A 21,506-nucleotide genomic window follows, 5' to 3' on the forward strand; every position below is an offset into this window, starting at 1 on the left:
TTCACCAGCTACAGTGGGGCAAAAAAGTATTTAGTCAGCCACCGATTGTGCAAGTTCCCCCACTTAAAATGATGACAGAGGTCAGTAATTTGCACCAGAGGTACACTTCAACTGTGAGAGACAGAATGTGAAAAAAAAATCCATGAATTCACATGGTAGGATTTGTAAAGGATTTATTCGTAAATTAGCTCTTTGGTCTTGGCCATGGCGGAGTTTGGAGTGTGACTGTTTGAGGCTGTGGACAGGTGTCTTTTATACAGATGATGAGTTCAAACAGGTGCCATTCATACAGGTAACGAGTGGGGGACAGAAAAGCTTCTTACAGAAGACGTTACAGGTCTGTGAGAGCCAGAGATCTTCCTTGTTTGAGGTGACCAAATACTTATTTTCCACCCTAATTTACGAATAAATCCTTTACAAATCCTACCATGTGGATTCATGGATTTTTTTTTTTTCACATTCTGTCTCTCACAGTTGAAGTGTACCTCTGGTGCAAATTACTGACCTCTGTCATCATTTTAGGTGGGGGAACTTGCACAATCGGTGGCTGACTAAATACTTTTTTGCCCCACTGTACAACCAGACCTGATTATAGATCCTATCTGCTGATGGTGGAATTGAACTCACGATCTTCTTGCTGTGCAAACCACTGCACCACCCTGCTGCCCTGCAGCTTTATCTAATATTAAAAATTGTGACAATATTAAACTGTGACAGCACTGCAGGATAAGCACAAGTATTAGTAATGACATTTTCAATAGCTTTGTTCTATTTAAGTTTCCCAGTAAGCCATTTAAATTTAAGTTAGCCATCCCAATTTTCATGAAGTTCAGCTTTTCTTTTCCTACTGTAATTCAAAAAAGTGCTTTGCACTATAAAAACCAGCAAAGTTTAACAAGAGCAGTTGGGAGGAAGTGTCAGTCAAGCACCAGCAGTGCTAGCTCACACACAAGACAGAATCAAATATGACATTTAAGTTCTTGTTTGATTTTTCAGATTAAAGATCACAGCTGCATGGCTGGTTTATGGGTTACTAATGAAGGCCTCAGATGTCTTTAAACTTCATTTGAAACTAGGATTAGCACCCCACTGTTATAACCCAGCCAGTCAACTTACAGTTAAAGTCCATGTCTGCACATATTCATAACAAACGTGTGCACTGAATTCTTTCAGCAAATTCAATAAAAGATATTAAGTGTGTCTAACTTTAGTAAGTGTATCTAAAGCTGTATTAGAGTAATGACAAAATATAAAATGCAGATACATCATGAGCATATGTATATTGTAAGAACCTGAAGTTAAATCACTTTTTCTCTTTGAGACATTAATGCGAAATCTTGTCATCATTAGCGTAAGAATTCTTGAGTTCTGGTCAAATGACTTTCATGAGTTCACAGTGCCCTTTGACCACCAGATTTTGAATTGTTGATTGCCGAGCCCAAATGAACAGCTGTTACAGATGTAATGAAATTCCATCCAGGTGTTGAATATGACAAATACATGTCATCACACTACTGAAATTGAGCATATGTAGGTATACCTTAAACAGACCTCAGCAGCAACAGAATAGTAACTATCTAAACAAATTGAATTGTGTTATACATTAATAATAAACATAGTTTTAAACACTCATTTAAAAATATTAAAGCAGTAAAGCCGGGAGACATCATAGACTACCTGCAGTTTCCAACATTAAAACTTTAAATAATTTAAAGAACAGCACCACTTGTCTCTAACTAAACTTATAGCTATCTGTGCCATTTCTTTAATGAATTTATTTTATCTGAGTGTGTATAAGACAGCAGGTAAAGTCAGTCAGGTGTTTCAAATATTTCTTATTATTCACCATTAGGGCTGTTCGATATAACGATATATATCGGATGACGATATAAAAACATCTATCCTTTCATTTTACGCTATCGTTTGTCTCGTGATGTCGCAAAATAAACGTTTACAGCATTTTTTCATCGTTTTGTTGGTCACTGTAGTGGCTATATTAATTTCTTAAAGTTCTCTCTTTCTCTTATATTTAATATAACCACACTACGGACGGACAAGCGCCTGCTTTTATGCGTTGTCGTTAGCAACAAAGACGGTAAAACCACCGCGACCGCTTCTTTATTTTCTACATAAAATAGAAAATCAGGGGGGGGGCGATCGTGGCTCAAGAGTTGGGAGATCGCCTTGTAATCGGAAGGTTGCCGGTTCGAGCCCCGGCTTGGACAATCTTCGGTCGTTGTGTCCTTGGGCAAGACAATTCACCCGTTGCCTACTGGTGGTGGTCAGAGGGCCCGGTGGCGCCAGTGTCCGGCAGCCTCGCCTCTGTCAGTGCGCCCCAGGGTGGCTGTGGCTACAATAGCTTGCCATCACCAGTGTGTGAATGTGTGTGTGAATGGGTGGATGACTGGATATGTAAAGCGCTTTGGGGTCCTTAGGGACTAGTAAAGCGCTATATAAATACAGGCCATTTACCATTTACCATAAAGCTCAAAATCCTGTTGAGACTTTTCAAAATAAACTGAATCACGTGAAAGAGTATGCAGAGTATCTACGGATGAGAAGCAAAAAAGTTTACAGTTAATTTACAACTTATGTCTAAAAATATATCGTTTCATGCATCGGTTAAAACACTCGACTCCAGCTACACGACGCCCAGCTGGAAACACTTCACGCAAGTCGAGCTACCCGAGATTCACAGAATTTACAGAAAATGTTAAATTTTTGTGATTTATATCATTATCGGACGATATAATTCTTATATCGGGATATGAGATTTTGGTCATATTGCACAGCCCTATTCACCATGAGGGAAAATTAAATTCAGCATTAAATGAGCCAGCTGAGCCTTAAACTGTCCTACGAAAGTTTACCAGCCTAATTTGAAGCTCTGCAGGGCTGCCTTCCTTCACAAATAAATAAATAATTACCATAAATCAATCGTAAAAGAGTTAGCCATGCAAACCGCAGAGGGAGCCTGCTGTGAATGATATATAAATGGAGAGAGATTTATATTCCTATTCGTAAACTGCGGAAAATTTTCCAGTGCAAATGAGAGGATTTGGGGTTTCTTTCTTTTTCTTCCTTCCGTAACTTGACTGGCCGTGGTAGTGGTCAGGATGCAGATTGTTTTCTTTTGTTTGGATTTCTCTTTTTTCGGAACTGTATAAAGTCAAACTATGCAAGGACCACCACACAAATATTTTTTATTTATTAGATGAAGGCAGAAAGAAAAAGCAAAACACAGTTCCCAAGAGAGAGATGGACCAAGAACACGTCCTTGTTCAGTATTTAGCCATGGGCAGTATTAAAAGAGTCTAAAGCATTTGACTGTGCAGGCTGATGAAGCTTGATGATGTTAGGGGTAATGTAAGCAGTGGTATTCAGCCTAAAAAATTAAAGGACAGTTGTAGCATTTTTGCATTATAATGAGATGGTCGACTTTGCCCCGTGAGGCCACGAGGCTCACCTTGGTTTGGACTCGGATACTAAAAATTCATAAGAGATGAGACGCTGTGAACAGGCTTGGAACAGACAAGTTTTTAAGATGTGGGAAGGTCTATTGAAAGAAAACATTTGTTTTGGAGCTTTGCTGTTTACTACTCCAGTAAGATTTTGCCTAAAATGCAGTTATAAATATAAGCTCAATGGGGTAGGGGGGTACCTCTGTATTTAATTACATGGATGACCATTTTGACAGCTGAAAACATGCAAATTTTTCTTTTTTGCAGATCTGTGTCACTGGATTAAATGTCGACTTTACTAAAACACTCCTTTAGATTTAAGAACTACAGCTCTCAATTTTTATACACAAACTACTGGCAGGTGAAGTGAATCACATTCATCATCGCATTAGAAACCAATGATTTGCTGTGTCACACATCACCAACTTAAGCAAAAAAAGAACACTCCCCGACGGCAGCAGTCTCTCCACAACTCAAAAAAATGACAAATCAAAACAACCTTAATGTACAAATAGCACTACAGGCTACAATTCATTTGAATTGGGCTGAAATACCCCTTAAATCTAGGTTTATCATGGGGGACAAATTTAGATCAACTGTGACTTTGCGTCCTCTGGAAAAAAAAAAATTTTTGTTGTTTTTTTTTTTTTTTTTTATATCTGCTTTGCTTTTTTTAAAGAATTGTTTCCTAATAAATATTCCCCTGTCATTACATCATCAATATTCTGCTCATCTCCTTGCTGTAAACAGCAGTAATAACAGCCTGAGAGTCATAATTTATTTCAGCTCATTCATGACAGACTGATGGGGGAATATTTTACAGCCTAGTAATTTGGGAATGCAGCATCATTGCTCTAAAACTAATTCTGGGAAACTAAGTAGAGTTTCGAGCAGCGCAAACCGACGGCTGCATTCTGGTTTGTGAAGCAACTTTGTTTTGCTCCTCTGAGTACAGCTAAGATGTTTAGCGCTCCGAGTAAAGGAGCCTAATCACTTGTGGCATTCACTCAAGAACAATAAACCACTGAGGCTCACTGTTCAAGTCTGAAGAAAGACATCAAATTTCCACAACAAAATAGCTGAGGCAGTCAAAGGAGAATATTTGCGTTTCAAAAATTATAGGGTTCACCTAAATTCCAGCTGAAAAACAGCTAAAAACAACTTTCTGGATTTTGTGGTGGCATTAGATACACTGGCAAACCTCCTCCTGTAGTCACGATGAAACAACAACACTGAACCGAGCATATGTTTGATGGCTGGCCTCCTATTAATGTCTGTCACAGCCAAACTGAATCCGCTCTTACTCCTCCCTGAGTGAAGGAAAGGAGCTGAAGGGATGGAAGCAGTCTAGCATTTGTTAATTAAGAAGATGTGACATGAGAGAAAGACCAGAGGGCCAAAATAATGACCCTATCAGACCTGACAGCCTGTAAGCAGAAAACACGAAAGGAGGAGCAGGACTGAAAACTCAGTTACAAAAACTACTTTGCTACTTTACTTCATTTATAAACTCACAGAAACTGCTGTTGCTGTTACAACATTGGCAAAAAAAGCCACACTGTATGATATGGATCTAATGGTGGAGGATAAGCATGATGGAAAACACCTGATAGAAACAAGGCTTCAGATGCCACAACTAAGCTAGATTTAATGTGGTAAAACATGACATTCGTCATTGTTTTACTGGGAAAAAACCAAGTGTAGTTGCAGTTTTGCTCCATGCTTTGCACGGCCTAAAGTCACATGTGACAGGTGTACTAGGAAGCAAGATGATTGGCTTTTGAGAACTATGTTGAATTTACAGTTGGAAGTTTCTGTGTCATGAAAACAGTACTTTTTAAAATCACTGTTGTAACTTATACTGAACACATAACCTGGTCCATCATCTGATGAAATCTCTGATTGGGTTGGGTGACGCTCACAGGGATCGTTTTGTGTGGAAGAAGAGCTATTTTACTGCTGCTTTATTTGACTGCTTTACTTTACAAAAGCCATGCCGAAGAGGCTTTCCATTGTAGCATAGCACCCAGTTCAATTCACAGTCACTACAGTGGCCCGTTCAGTAATTGGTACATGCATTCATTTTTGAAACATTAGGTCTTTACCCAGAAAAGGACAGCAGGTCATTCATTTCAATGCAAAAATCTTAATTTCACCCAGATCAGCAGTTTTTAATCACTGGTCTCATTATTTAGGCTGTACATCGTCACAGTCCGCAACATGTAGGCATAACTTTCTATGTACCTCATTTTAGCTTGCAGAGTATTGTAAACTTTATGTGGTAAAAGGTTTTCTGTCTAAATCAGATAAGCATCTCGATTTGATAAAGTGTCTAAAGTCGCACATTAATCCAAGGCCTAAAGAGCCTCTTTCCTTTCCTTTCTGGTGAAATGGATAACATATATATAAACCCTTCCTAGAGTAAATGAGCTGTACAGACGCTGACAAACTGTAGACGTGAAGAATGTGTACAAAGACACCCTTTTAAGGAGTAGACATTAGAACTATGTAATACATATTCAACATATGTGGGCGTCTTTGTTGTCGAGTCTCCTGAATGTCCTTGAGAGTCAGGCGTATGTACCTGCTGTGCCTAGTCACTGTTGCCAAGCTGTTATTGCACCATTCAGAGATTTAGTTTTGCAGACAGTAAATGTAATTTTTATATACTTTGTAAAAATTTTATTGCACAAGAAATATACTAGTAAAGAAGCAGGTTGCAGAAAGGAGATTTGGTAAGAGCCAGCTGTAGACGCGAATGACATTGCCTTGCATCAGTTCCTGTCACATCACCCTGTACTTGTCAAATGTGCTAAAAATACTCAAAATAAAAAATAGGCACTGAATATAAAATTCCAATCTCACCTCAGCCTGTCCTCCTCCTTTTTTCGCAGTTTCATGTCCCGCTGGACCACCTTCAAGACGTGCTCAGCCTCGCCGTCCGTCAGGCCTGACAGGTCAAGCTTTCGGCCCATTGTTCCTGCCCTCGCCACACCGAGCTGCTGCTGCTGCTAGTCAAAGAGGTGGAGAGGCACAGGAACCGCTGCTCTGGGGGCCGAGGCTGGGACAACCCTGGAACAAGACAAACGGATAGAAAAATAAAAATGGATTGTGCGTTTTTTAATTAAATTCACTTTTATATGCTGTGTGAGTATGTCCGAGTGGATTTTAGTAATTTAACACCGAATGATGCTCATCTCACAGTGAAAATGACTGTGTAACTTTCCTTGTATCAGAATCAGAATCAGAATCAGAATACTTTATTGATCCCTGGGGGAAATTATTTATTGTTACAGTGCTCCATTTTAAACCAACATTAAGACAAGACAGACAATACGCTAACTAAGAATAGTACAATATATACATATATATACATACATACATACATAAGTCACTTATAAATAAATATTTGGAAAAGAAACATGTGTAGTTGTAGCAGCAAACAGTGTGTTAAGTGGATGCGTTGTACAGGGAGATGGCCACAGGCAGGAATGATTTCCTGTGTCGTTCAGTGGTGCTTTTCGGTAATCTCAGTCTCTCACTGAACGAGCTCCTGTGACTGACCAACATGTCATGGAGTGGGTGGGAGGTGTTATCCAACATTGTCTTTATCTTGGACAGCATCCGCCTCTCCGACACCACCTTGAGGGAGTCCAGCTCCATCCCCACAACATTGCTGGCCTTACGGATCAGTTTATTAAGTCTGTTGGCATCTGCGACCCTCAGCCTGCTCCCCCAGCATGCAACAGCATAGAGGATCGCACTGGCCACCACAGACTCATAGAAAATCCTCAGCATTTTCTGGCAGATGTTGAAGGACCTCAGTCGCCTCAAAAAATAGAGACGACTCTGGCCCTTCCTGTAAAGTGCTGTGGTGTTTTTAGCCCAGTCCAGTTTATTGTCAATGTGTACTCCAAGGTATTTATAGTCCTCCACAATGTCAACACTGACCCCCTGGATTGAAACAGGGGTCAAGTGTTTCCTGGTCTTCCTGAAGTCCACGATCAGTTCCTTGGTCTTTTCCACGTTGAGCTGCAGATGATTCTGCTCACACCACGTGACAAAGGAGTCGACCACGTATGACTTGTGGATAACTTTTGAGTCACAGGTTGCTTTGCCTGCAGGATGAACCTCGGCTGAAAAGTGAATATCGAGTGAAGTCTATGTTGGCTAAGACTATTGATAAGCCAAGCATCTTCCTTGGAAGCTGCAAAACTGCAGTTCCTCTTCTCTCCACTTGAGGCTTTCACAGATTCCCATGTTAAACTGCCCATTTTCAGAGCTGAAGTAACCATGCTTAAAAGAAATCTGCTCACTCTAGCTAATTTTTCCTTTCATACCATAATATTTTATATTATGATAATATATAATATTTTATATTTACAAATAAAATGTAGAATTCACACATTTAAACAGCATTAAGGATTAAAGTTATCATTTTTAGAAGCGGGTGCCCCTTTGACTGACAGGCGGATGCCAGAACAGGCGGCTGTAGTCGACAGCCATCTGTTAAGTTTCGCCTCGGTTGATTGTAGTCACTGAACTGGCCCTCTTGACCATCTGAAGTATTTTTTTATGTCATTATCTGAAAAATAAAATGTCTTGCAACGATTTTATTTCTACGAATGGTGCATGAACTAGCATATTAGTACATATGGTGAAGTAAAAATAGAACCTCGGAGACATAGAGGGGTTGCCTTTAAAAAAACAACAACAAAAAAACAAGACCAAAACAGTAATGACAGCACAGAAAGAGAAGCGAAGACAGATGAGGAGATGGACAGGAGGAGAACATTAACAACAGAGCCTAAACAAGATGGGTGAGCACTGCCAGTGAAGAGAGCTATGACTCAGAAGACCAGACAATTATGTCCATTCTATTATTGGACCAATAGCTTTATTGACAGCGCATCTCCCTTTCAGTCCTGCTTCTTACTCATTCCTCCAGTCACTTCAGGACCTGGCTCACCCCAACACACTGTTAAACTTTCTGAAAATAAAACTGAGCCAGTCATACTTGGTTTATGTAATAGTCTCAGTTTAAGTTTGTTAATAGGTTTGTAATGTTTAATTGTAATCTACCTGATCCCAAAAGACAAATGTGAACATACACAATTGACAAATTGAAGTTTCACATTATCAGCACGGTGGCCCAAAAAATAAATAAACCCCAGTAAAATCTCTGTCTCAAAATTCTATTATCACACAGAGTAAGCACACTGTCACATTACCACTGCTTTTCATTCAGCCACTGTGAAGAAAGACCTCTGTAAAGGCTTTCCAGTCTATCAGAATCACACTTCTTTTTCCACTCAAGATATTAAAATAGTCACACTTAGAGTTACACATGCCAGCAGGTGCCTAAAAGTATGAATGGTACTCATCATATGGCTGGCATTCACTTTTGTTTTTCTGGGAGGTGAAACAAAACAAAAAAAATCTCTAGAAAGGATGTTTTGGGTTGTTGTTGTTTTTACCTGCATTGTCTTCTTTCTCTGATTTTAAAACTTTAACCACAGACTGTATATGAAAGATGGAAAAGTAAAACCCAGTCTGAACCACCTTAAACCTGCAATCTTTCTAATCACCAGCAGGGGGTGACTGCTTGGCTGCTAAAAAGAAAAAAACAGACTGCACTGAAGTCTATGAGAAAAATGACACTGCTTTTCTATTGACTTAATTCCCGCTTCTGCATTTTTCTCCACATGAATTTGTGGTCTCAATAACTTTGAAATAGTCTTCAGTACAAGATAATGATTGTTACAGAAGAGAAAAATCACCACTGAGTGATGTCACAATAAAATGATATATACACACACACAGTTCTTACCCTGCTTGACTTTACTACTTGATCGGAGCAGTAACAAATACTGAAACACTGTTTCAACAAAAAACATAGCATATTTCCCAATAATGAGGTTACTGCTGTGCCAAGTGTCTTACTAACTTTGCATTTCTTCACATCTAGTTGATAAATTCGGGAAAAACACACTTTCTCACCTGAAAACTAATCATGCTGATCTCAATTCTGCATTAAACCATGTTTACTGCTTAAATTAGCAGCTGGAATATCAATCTATAATCTATGGAACAAATTACAGCAGCAGTGGCTTATTAGGACAAGTTATTTTTCTTGCATCCATGTTACTTTTGATGTATAGAGAAGATGAATACACTATGATTATATGGCCATTAGTGTATAGCCACAAAGGAAGGCAATTATTAGGCCTTCTTTTTATAGTGAGTGGTGTCAAGGACAGGGATGAAGCAGCATTTATGCATGAGAGTGTCTGCATTTGAAGCTTAGTGACGCATATACTTGATGGCTGCAAACACACATTCAGTTCATTATTACTTTCACTGATAATTTCCAACAACATGCAATTCATGCATGCACACAAACACGTGCATATTATGTCTCAAATTTAAGCTTCCCACACGGAGTAGAGTCACTAATCTGCAGCATCACTAACAAACCAAAGTCAATACCACAGGTGTGGTGCACACAGATGAAAAGACAAAACGAAAAACCTGCATTCACCAACACAAAACTGTCTTAGTGGTTCAAAGGTCCACAATCCGTTCAGTGTTCTCAGTGAAGATGGGATACTGAACTGAATAAACATGATCTGCATGTTTTTACTTCTTAAGATAGGATACCTTTATTAGTTACACCAGCAAATACCATATTGTATCAAATAATACTAAAAACTTGCAAAAAAATTGCAATTACTAGGATAAAAGTAAGGCAATTTTCTTTTATTCCTTTCCTCCAGTTTAATTTGTTTTTGCAACCAAAGCCGCCAAGCCCTGCTGACTTCACATGAAACACAGGTTTAAGGTAGCTCAACACAGGCTTCAGCCAATCCTTTAAGCTATAGTCACACGGGCCTACTGGCAGTCCCGAGCGACTGGTGGTTATTCCATGCTAACTGCCAGTTGCTTGGAAAAAATGTATATTCCCCAGCTGATTAGTGAGTAGTTGCATGTGGTTGGTTGATGTTGATGGCGGAAATTAGTCAGAAATAGGTGACTAACGCTGCAGCACTGAAAACATCCTTGCTTTACACATTACACAGAGAAATAATATTTTGTTACACTGCTATGCCGATGAGGCACAGCTCTACCTCCCAGTTAAATTCACTAACCTCTTCTCAACCTCACAGTCTGTCTGCCTGATAGTATGACACTGATGTGTGGATTTATCAAATTAAAGTCAGATAAAACAGAAACTCTTATCATGAATTCAGACAAGCTGCATCCAAACATTAAGTTTCCCCTTGGTCCCTTATCCGTCCAGGTAAAATCCGCTGTTAGAAACCTGGGTGTGTTATTTGATTGAGAAACATATACATTTTATCTGTAAAATACATAATTTGAGCCAAAATAATACAATTACCTAATACACAACAGACAGTCAGGTGACTAGAAAAAATACATCGTTTAGTAAAGGTAATTTATGAATGATAGCATCTTTCTGTGTTTGAAACCATTAGAGACATTGTAAAACTTTATTATAAAAATATTGAATATTGATGTTATACCATAACTGCATCCACTCTGAGGCTTCTCTTTCTGTTCAAAGTCACAAAAATACAGGATTTGTTACTAGTGTCACATTTTGACTGACACAACAATGGGGTGCACCAGTGTAATATTGTCAGATTACTAGAGCAAACATGTTCAGGCTGACACTCTGAGAGCACAGAGAATCACTTCAGACAGAAAATAGGTCACACTGATGCATCTCTCAGGAGAACAGAATACAACCCCTCCATTTTCCTGCATTTTCACCAAGACACACCATCTGCATCAATCATTTCTTTAAGAAAACTGCAGACATGCAGATGCTAGATCATCCTAAATAAACAGGAGCATGCAGAAAAACGACTCATCCTGCACCGTGCTGCAAAGCACTTGGCTCTGCTGCTGCTGTCTGTCACCTCGGAGAGTCAGCAGAGGAGGGGCGAGCTGAGGACAAGGCCCTGCTGGAGCGCTAAAAGGGCAGGTGCAGCCAAGCGCTAAATGAACTGCTTGTTTTAGACACTCTCCATTGCATCAGCTTTTTGTGACAGCTTGAGGTAAGTGCATTGAGGATGACTTCATTGAAATTACTTTTTGGACAGAAGATAAATACAGCGGACTGACTTTGCAGATCAGTCAGTTTGTGTGTGTGATGCAGCTTTGAATGGGAATATGAGCTGGAAATTGTCTTACACTGTGCTTGAAACTTTAGAGTGACAGCTCACTGTTTTCTCAGTGTATAACTTTGGTCATTTGTCTTCTTACAGCCACGTGCGAGCAGAAACAGACGTGTTCAAGGTGTTTTTGCTACCTGGGATATGACCACTATCCGTCAAGATGACATCAAGAGTTGCCAAGAGAGAGAAAAGAGAAGCAATAAAAACTGTGGCACCAGATTTAGTTTAGGACAGATACAGTGAATCCTGCATGTCAAAACAACATTTTAAACAGCTCTACATGACCAGATCTGTCATTAGAGATGAATTTGTGAGAATATCGATTCAACCTAAAATCTACAATGGAAAGAGAAGCGTATAAGGCAACGGCAGAATTGGTATTAGAAACGCTTGGAGAAACAAAATGCATATAACTCAGTACATATGAGCCATTATGGTGCTAAATTCAAACAATTAAGTTGTTACTTGTGTTGCATGAGTTCTTCAACTATCTGAATGATGGGGGAAAAGAAAGAAATCATCAAATGTGCACTTTTCCTGAGCCCTTGTGCTACAATCAGCTGATTTCAGTTAATTTGCAGGGAAAATAAAAATAGTAGGGCAGTCTACAACTTTTGAGGAGTGGAAAGATAAAAACTGCTTCCATTTTTACTGCACTAAAAGGGAACATTGACTCTTTGCAATCATCTGCAAGGGAACTTTAACACAAAGCTACTAGTGAAGAACTTGCAATGCAATGCCAAACCCAGAGAGGCAACCATGATAAACAGTCAGGCTTGTAGTACTGTAGCCTCAGTTTCTACAATAGCATCACCGACGCTGTAGTCAGAACCCGTACATTTAAAAGAGTGTACGTGTCCTCATTTGGATAGGGATTTGTGTCTGTGTGTGGGCATATAGCCTCAGCCTTTTATTGTTAACTGGTAATTGTGAGACAATGTTGCAGAGTAACACAAAAGTAATGGGACAGGAACTGCTTTCTTCGTGAAGTAAATCATTAACGTAATGTTGTAAAAACTAACAAAGTTGCATTACACAACTGGGTATAGTATCAATCTTCAATGCCAATAAAATGCCATCACTTTTTATATTAAAACATGACTCTTCACAAACAACACAAACCTCCTTTGGGGAGAGATTATCTGTGATATAATGATAGGATGGCATAAATGCAATAATTTGACACAAAAGACATGCAATATAAACCACAGACAAGAGGGTAATTAAGATTAAGGACGTTAGCTGGTTCAGCAACGACTCACCCCACATTAACACTAAATGCCACTTTGGGAGCAGCGAATGCAGCAACACTGACAAAAAGCAATATTAACTACATCATATTTGACCATTCTATCATTTTTCTACTATTTCCATTGTTGCCATTTATAAACTCTATCTATGTCAAAGAAGATAAACTAGGAAAATTAAAGCTGTGTAAATTCAATTAACCTGCTTCAGGCCCCCGGTCCTGGTACAACACATGCTGGCTCACTGTCACGGGAATATTTGAATTTTATTTTACTGGTAACTTCTGTGATTTTACTGCTGCTTAAAAAAACATCTTGTTTCTACTTTCTATGAACATAATCAACCAAAATAAAAGGAAAGAGAAGGCTTAAAAAGCATGGCCTGTTTTCCCACGGCTCAGCTGGTCCAAAGCAGCCATCCATGGTCAATATGGCACCAAATGTTAACTCTGCCAAAGAATATTCTAACATCAAGACCGTGGGAGCATTAAAATCCCCACTGAGCTCACGATCACTCGTCCCTGTTTGACATCTACCTGCTGTGTCACATCTATCACTAACAGGCCAATTACCACTTTATGCAGAGCAAGACAAGAGGCTGCGGAGACCAGACCGTGAAGACACACAACACAAGGCATTAACCGTGAAGTGTTAAAATAAAAACAGGTGCTGATTAAATCTGCCTGGGTAATTGTGGATGTGACTAAGTGTTGAGCACTACTGTAACATGAGCACTAAGTGTGATTTTTTGCTGGGTGATCTTCATTTTTCTTTGAATGAACGCCTCAGAATAGCACACTCATTCATTAAATATTTGGGGGAGTGTCGCCCAAGTGACCCAGGTGTCCCCAAGTGTTACTTTCAACAGGTGACGATCGGCACCACAACAACAACAAAGCAACACAAACAGCTGCACTGAGAAACAGCTCCCTGTACCTGCACACCAAACTCAGAGTAGCAGCCAAGTAAGGATTTTTCCAGCTTACATTCCTGGGGATTAAAGTTTTTTTCCTTCTTGCAGTGGCTCAGACTCAAAAATGTGACTTTAGTTGTTTTTTGATGGCTTACTCTGATTAATCCGAAGAGTCTTAGTTTCTCAATTTAAAGAGATGAGTCACGCCGTGCGTTGCCTGGACGTGCTTTTAGTTTCCAGCACTTGTGATGATGCAAATTCACCTGCACCTCGCAGGCTAAAAATACCGCATTTTTTCCCCTCATTTAAAACCAGCACCTATACTCATCTCACTCGGGCTGCCACGTTAGCTGCGATCGCATGATGACATCTGTGCAACAAAGATCTCCTGTAGCTCTTGCACGAGCAGCTGGGCTGGCAGCATTTTCATACTGAGGTATGCAAGAATCGCCGAGCCGTTAAATCGTGCATCTCAAAATCAGCCACCTGACCGAGGCTCCTGCCTCTTACGCCTGTTCATTATAACGGGCTAACGTTCACCTCTTCGCCTATTCGGTGAGCCGGTGTGGAGAATCACTTACACAGGATCAGTGGGAGCCGAATGACCGCCAGTCACAGTCTCTTTCACGTTATTCCAGATAATGAGAGAAAGACGCGGAGGGGATGCGCCTCTGCAAGTGTAAACTTCCGCGACACCTGTCCGTCTCCCAGATACTTTTCCTCTCCTGCCCCTCGGTTAGTCAGCTTATTGTGTTTCCACCCCCCATCACCACCACCACCCCCAAAGCAGCGGACGTAGGAACCGCTGAATGGGCGATCACGAGGTTTGTATTACACGGAGGAAGAAGGAGGAGGGAGGGGAGGACGCACTGCGAGGGAGGTCAGGGATTGGCACCCAAACCTTGATTCTTCCCTGGTGGCGCACAGCGTGAACTCATATTTAGGGATGAAATTTTCGAGGTTGGAGAGAAACTAGTTGGGGCTGTTTCCGCGCTTTGCTGACGCAATATCACATTTCATTTTTCTGCAGGCACCTGGGCATCCCGAGCTCCAGTGTTGGCACTGATGCTCATGCATGGGGAGAGTTGGGGGAGGAGGCGCTGTGTTGGCTGACTGCTTCATTCACAAAGCCATTCACTGTGCAATTAACCAAAGAGAGGGTGAGGCAGCTCGTCCCAAGTCTCTGTCAGATGGATCAAATCGTTAGATGACTTCACTCTTGCAATGGTCTGGCTTAATTAACTTTCACATAAGTTACGTAATGCACTAATTAATTACTTTTAAAACCCATTTCAAGAAAAAATTGTTAAATTGTTTTTCATAAACAGATGGACTTTAGAAAATCATTCCAATTCCTGCATATCCATTATTAGTCCTGCCTTGTGCTCTGCCAAAGCACCACAGCACTAAAACCTGGCTGCTTGTTCTCTGTATTAGTGCTCTGTCTTAGGAAATGCTGACACTAGTGCCTCACAAAAACAATTTCTGGGCTGTTGCCCTACATGCTTTTTTGCAAAATAAAGAGTTCACCTAACTTTGCAATTACGGGCTACTTCGCCTGTATTATAAATCAAGCCGTGCTGATGCTTACTTTATTCTAAGTGTAATTAAAGATGCTGGATTTGCAGCAGATGTTGCCTGGGCAATTTTTCAAAGTCATATTTTATCGCACATACTAAACCCTGTTTTCACTTATTAGATAGATTATGTACTGGAAAAATGGAGGCCCCACCGTTGATCTGCAGGCATAGAGTACTGTTCAAAAGTTTTGAGCCACCCTTCTTCATATTTTGCAGGAAAAGGGGAAATAGAGGTAGTCATTTATTAAAACATGTGCAATTATTGATGGAAATACACAATATAAGTTGTTGTTTGTTTGTTTTTTAGGAATTGTGCAATTCTGACAAGCTAAGTTTTTGTCAAGGTTTTTGGGCATGGCCTTGTTGGCACGAAAAATTATCCCTGTCAGATTGTGTTAACATCGGAATTTGATGTAACCAAAGAATTGGGAGAAAATTATGTGTTTTTAGTAGCAACCGGCTACTAGTTACATGTAGAGACAACACTGGTTCAGTCCTTGTGTTAGGTGCATTGTTGATGCTTGAATGATTCATAGGTCAGTGTTAAGTGGCTTAACAAGCAAAAACAAAAACTGGTGAGAATGGTGAGGTACAAGAGCTCGACTGAGCATGAGTGAAAAAGCAGCCAATGTCCAAAAAAGGACTGGAAAGACCTTGAGAAATCCTGGAGAACTATTCCTCAAGACTTGCTGCAGTGGCAAGTCTCTCTTTAATTATACTTATTCAGACTTTAAAATGGGTTGTGAATGTCAAAGTGTTATGTTTTTTGCATATTCAAATGCAACTAAAGACCTAAACTGGACCCAAAGACGCAAACTGGAAATGTGTGTAATTAATTATTCTAATTAGAACCTCAATGATTTTTAAAAGATAATTTCCAGGCTAAAAATAAGCCAGACGTCCCAGCTCTAAGGCTGCGATAGTATGGCGATGCATTAGTCCACATGGCATCTGCAAAAGCTTAATTAACTCTAAACACTATATACAGATGTTGTACAGATAATGTCTTTTGCAGAGAAAGTCTTTTGGCACGTTGAGACCAGAACTGTTGAGGAGCTGAGACCCAATTTAAAGCAAGAATGTGAAAACGTATTATTTTTATAACAGCAGCTACTGTTCTCCTCACCTCAGCTCACAAATGCTCACAGATGATGCTTAAAAAAGAGTAAAATAGAGACATGCCGCAGCTTTTTTGAAATGGGTTGTTGGCATTAAATTACTTCTGACCATAAACTGGAAATATCATTAATGTCAGTTATTCTTTTGTTACCTTCAAACTTATTACTTACCTTCTGTTTTGAAATAGATAATACCGCAGATAAAATTATAGTAAACAATACATCATTAAACAAATTCAAATTCAAATTTTATTTGTCACGTACACAGTCATACACAGTACGATAGTAGTGAAATGCTTGGACAACTGCTCGTGACCTAAAGAAAACAAAAAAGGAAAAGGCTATGAATAAGATAGGAAATAAATATGAAAAATTAAAAAGGGTAAATTTAACTAGGAAGGAATAAAATATAAATTAAGGTTAAAAATGAAATAACTGTACAACACAAATTAGAATGAAGGATAAATTTAACTGGGAAGAATAAGATAAAGATAAATATATAAATTAAAGTTGAAAATAAAATAACTGTACAACAAAATACACAATACACAATGAAGAAATCTAAATATAAATAAATATATACACAATAACAGCAGCTGTACAAGTATTAACCGGAAATGAAGAATATAGTGACCAGTGTTGTGCAAAACCAAAGTCCAGAAAGTCCAGTGTGTGTGTAAGAACTGTATGTGTGGGTCAGTACTGTGTGGTGGTGTGATTGAGAGACCGTATCGCCTGCGGGAAGAAGCTCCTCCTCAGTCTCTCTGTGTTGGTCTTCAGGGAGCGGAATCGCTTTCCTGACCTCAGCAGAGAGAACAGTCTGTTGTTGGGATGGCTGAGGTCCTTCACGATCTTCCTGGCCTTAGTCCAGCACCGCCTGCTGTAGATTGAGTGCAGGTCAGGGAGCTCGGAGCGGATGGTGCGCTCAGCTGACCGCACAACCCTCTGTAGAGCTCGTCTGTCCTGCATGGTGCTGTTCCCGAACCAGGTTAAGATGTTTCCCGCCAGGATGCTCTCTATGGTGCACGAGTAAAAGTTCCTGAGCACCTTGGAGGGCAGTTGGAAGTCTCTCAAGCGTCTGAGGTGGTAGAGACGCTGTCGGGCCTTTTTCACCACGGTGTTGATGTGACAGGACCATGACAGGTCCTGCGTGATGTGAACTCCGAGGTATTTGAAGCTGTCCACTCTCTCCACTGGGCACTCGTTGATGACGGGGGTCTGGTAGTTCCTCTCCTGCTTAGTGCCCACCACGACGGTGTCGTCAGCAAACTTGATGATGGTGGTGGAGCTGGTAGTGGCCACACAGTCATATGTGTACAAAGAGTACAGCAGGGGGCTCAGAACACACCCCTGGGGGGCTCCAGTGCTGAGAGTGGTGGAGGCTGAGACATGTCCGCCCATCCTTACTGCCTGTGGTCTGCCAGTTAGGAAGTTGGAGATCCACTGACACATAGATGAGCTGAGTCCCAGATGCTCCAGCTTGGTGGTGAGTGTGGAGGGAATTATGGTGTTAAATGCAGAGCTGTAGTCTATGAAGAGCATTTTACCATAATTCCCCCTTCTAGTGTCCAAGTGAGTGAGTGATGTGTGGAGGAGATGAGAGATGGCATCGTCTGTGGAACGATTTGGACGGTAAGCAAACTGTAGTGGGTCCAGTGTGTCTGGTAGTGAAGAAATGATGAAGTCTCTGACCAGGCGTTCAAAGCACTTCATCATTAAACCATATAAAGTGCATCACTGCAAGACCCCGGCGTATAAATAAATGGACTTAGCAATTATTTCTAGATGGTCACGGTTGGGGATTATTCATTTTGCTTCTTTAACTAGAGTGAATATGACTGCATGCCTGATATTCAGCGGTTCACTTTAAACCAAGCGTGCTTGTTATGGTTCAGTGCTTATTGCTTGGAGATTGCTTTAAATAACTTGTCTGGCTTGTTAAACTGTGGTTTTACTTGCTTTGTCTGCAAGCTTTAATTAGACCATGGGAAGCAAACATGTCTAACAAATATATTGAAACGTTCTACCTGTGGACTATTATAACAAAGGCGAGGTAGGGGGTGCTAAATTGACCGTGTGTAGAAGTTCAGCAGGATGGCCAATTCTCTGCATAACATAAACTGCAATTATCTTGTAATGGGGATGCAAGAGTCAGTTAGTATGCATATCACAGGGATTAAACTAAACTGAAAGCAGTCAAGGAGGATGAAGCATCAAGACTCCCAGTACTATTCCAGTCTGGTATTGTGGGTCACTTAGTATGGAGCTCCAGTGTGAAGCTAAGGGTCATTCTAAGGTTTCACGTGCAAAATCCTCTGGTCGTAAGCGCATGTAAAAAGCTTATTAAAAGCTTTACACTTAATTCTAACGTGCATGCTTCATGTTTTGCTGCTGAATCACTCTCTATATGACCCCGCATTTACCTCAAATCTGAGGTGAGCAAAGTCGGTGAGCCTGGGGTGTTTTAGGTTGTTAAAATGTCCTATTGAGAGCTGCCATAAGCTCATCATGTTCACAAGTGGGAACTGTGGGAATGTTCGTGCAGTCATCTTCTACAGGAGTTGTGTGAACGTGCAGTCAAACAGGTAAAGCCTGCTGAGGAGTTATGGCTGAAGTGGAGCAACGGGGACGGCAAAGCACACCCCCCTTCTATCCATGTCACATGCTGAAGTTACAGCGTTCATGTGTGCACAAACGCAGCTGTGTGGGGGTATTATTTGCTGTGACAGTCATTGTCTTTATGTGTTTGGAAGCAGATTATAGCTCCACATTCTCAGCGATGGCATTTCAGGTTATTGTCCTCTGAGGGCTTCGCTGCACTGTATATGATCTCGTCCGTTGGCAAATGTCACCCTTCAAAACCATATAAATGGTCTGTGAATCACAATCCCATTTTTAGCAGACAGAATGAGTTGATCCATGACTGTTTTGTCAGGGAAACTCGTAACTGTTTTGGGGGTGGAAAACACAACAATTTGTACTATAAGTGGAAGTTTACAGGCACAAAACACTTACCATTGTGAATCCTACCCACTAGGGAAAAAATGACAGGGTGTTAACCAACGTCAGCCACCAGGGGGCCTTCAAAATGTAACCTCACTCAAGTTATTACGATAATAATATAATAGCATAGTTTATGAAGACACAAACCACTATGTTTTTTTTAAACAGGTCATTTAAAAAAAAACATGTTTTTCACATACAAAAGCTTCACAGTTTCAGAGGTGGTGATGTTTTCGAAACAACAACCCCATGAGTGATTTAGTGGCACTACACAAATCCCTAAGATTAGCATCTTCTGTGATTCTCATCCAAACATTATTATTTTTACTGCTTATCCATTTAGATAAGTGTAAGTAATAACAGCAGTAAAAAGAATATGATTTATAAATTCATGTCTTTATTTGATTTATCTGTCTGCTGTTGGGCTTTTATACCCAGTGATGCACAAACAAGAGTTACATCATTCAACTGCAGAAAACCACAATACAATATAAATACAAAACTACAATAAACACACAGGCATTAGCTCAATAAAGATATGCACACAATTACCTCCAAAATGATGAATAACTGAAATATTTAATAAAATTTATCAAAATGACTCCAGCTTTACTTTACATTTAAACCAACCTTTGACCTCTATTTAAAAAGATTTAATAGACGTAAAAGAAGGAATCAATTTCATTTCTGTTGGAAGTTTATTTCATAGATGAAAAGCCTTTATGGAGAATGTCCGAATTTAGATCTGCAATGTAGTATTTTACAGTCTGCACAATTTCACATGTACTCGGTAAAAAACGCCGTGACTGTGCATCCAGGAAGGCAGCAGGTGCGTGAGATGTACTTACATAAGAGGAAACTGCTTTTGGACCTGCGATAATCACCAGTCAGGATATCCTCAGTGATCCATATATTGACCCAAGCCTGTCTCTGTGTCCTCCGGGTAACAGAGGAAATATCCTGCTCCTGTTGACTTTACTCTATGAATTAGTTTTACCTGGGGAAGCTTTTCCATTTGGGACCACTCGTACAGTAAATTACTCTCGATGCTTGCCACCAAACATGGTGGTTTCTTCTTCCACGAGACATTTCAGAGGTCATTTAGAAGCTGAACAGAAAGGCAGCCTCATAATTACTTTGATGGGAGATTGCTTAAATAATCCACTTTCCTCCAATGTAACTGTTCTGGAAGATCAGAATATCAGTAAGTGTGCTTTAATCTGGCTGCTCACTCAAGAGCAGGACCTTTGCAAAGCAATGTTGAATGAATGTGCACTTTATGTTTGCATAAAAATAGAGAGCATGACTTTGCAGGAGAATATCTCTTGAGTAGGAGATCAGCAAGATGTTGCAAACCAGCAAGTAAGATGCTTCTCGATCTCGGGAATATAATTATTCAAAGCATTTAGGAGCTGTAATTGCCTCATGTATCTACATAACTGTTAAAGGCCTAAAATGCTACAAACCTCAGAGTATTGGATCAAAGCTCCTGTTTAATCCCCATTATATTTGTGTGTTAAACCCTCTGCAGTCTAGCTCCTAAAAGGAACAAAATATTTGCCTCCTCTCGATGCTTTCGCTCACTTTACTTCCTTTCCAACATATAGTGTCTTGCGTTAGTCAGTGACGAAGTGGAGGTGAAGCCTCTGCCTACTCAGCATGACTAATTGCCCATAAGTGGCCATTTCAGTGCTGGAAACAAAGCATCGCAAACAGCAAACAAACACTGTGAGTCACTCTGTGCATTGTGGTTATGCACTGTGTGGATTAAATGGAAGAAAATGTATTTAATCTTGTAAAGTACAGACAAAATGTGAGCTTTTTTAACGTTTGATATCTTTACAGCTGATAAACAGATAAATGGATTTGGCATTTTTGTGGTTGATGAATACTTTTTCTTTTTTGTTAGAATTCCCCGGAGTGACGGAAGGGAGTCATTTCCCCTGTTACAGCTAATAAAGCACTAATTGCCCTCTGGGTTGG

At 40.1% G+C, this 21,506-nt stretch overlaps 1 protein-coding gene and 1 long non-coding RNA gene across 3 annotated transcripts in view; one reads left to right on the forward strand and one right to left on the reverse strand.

The window, feature by feature from the left end:
* myripb (myosin VIIA and Rab interacting protein b) overlaps positions 1-14,609 on the reverse strand; it is a 133,936-nt gene extending 119,327 nt beyond the window's left edge. For both annotated transcript variants that reach the window (XM_024798921.2, XM_024798920.2), the window contains exons 1-2: positions 14,404-14,609; positions 6,327-6,533 (exon numbers count right to left, since the gene is read on the reverse strand). In XM_024798921.2, coding sequence (XP_024654689.1) covers positions 6,327-6,436 — 110 coding nt within the window. In that variant the 5' untranslated portion in view covers positions 6,437-6,533; positions 14,404-14,609. The remainder of the gene's footprint in view (positions 1-6,326; positions 6,534-14,403) is intronic.
* On the forward strand, positions 11,413-11,881 carry LOC143420295 (uncharacterized). The gene is made up of 2 exons (XR_013100109.1): positions 11,413-11,542; positions 11,753-11,881. It is a non-coding gene; the product is annotated as an uncharacterized LOC143420295 (long non-coding RNA).
* Positions 14,610-21,506: the final 6,897 nt, after the last annotated feature.

Source organism: Maylandia zebra, linkage group LG9 (genome assembly GCF_041146795.1).
Source record: "Maylandia zebra isolate NMK-2024a linkage group LG9, Mzebra_GT3a, whole genome shotgun sequence".
In the NCBI taxonomy this organism is placed as follows: Eukaryota; Metazoa; Chordata; class Actinopteri; order Cichliformes; family Cichlidae; genus Maylandia; species Maylandia zebra.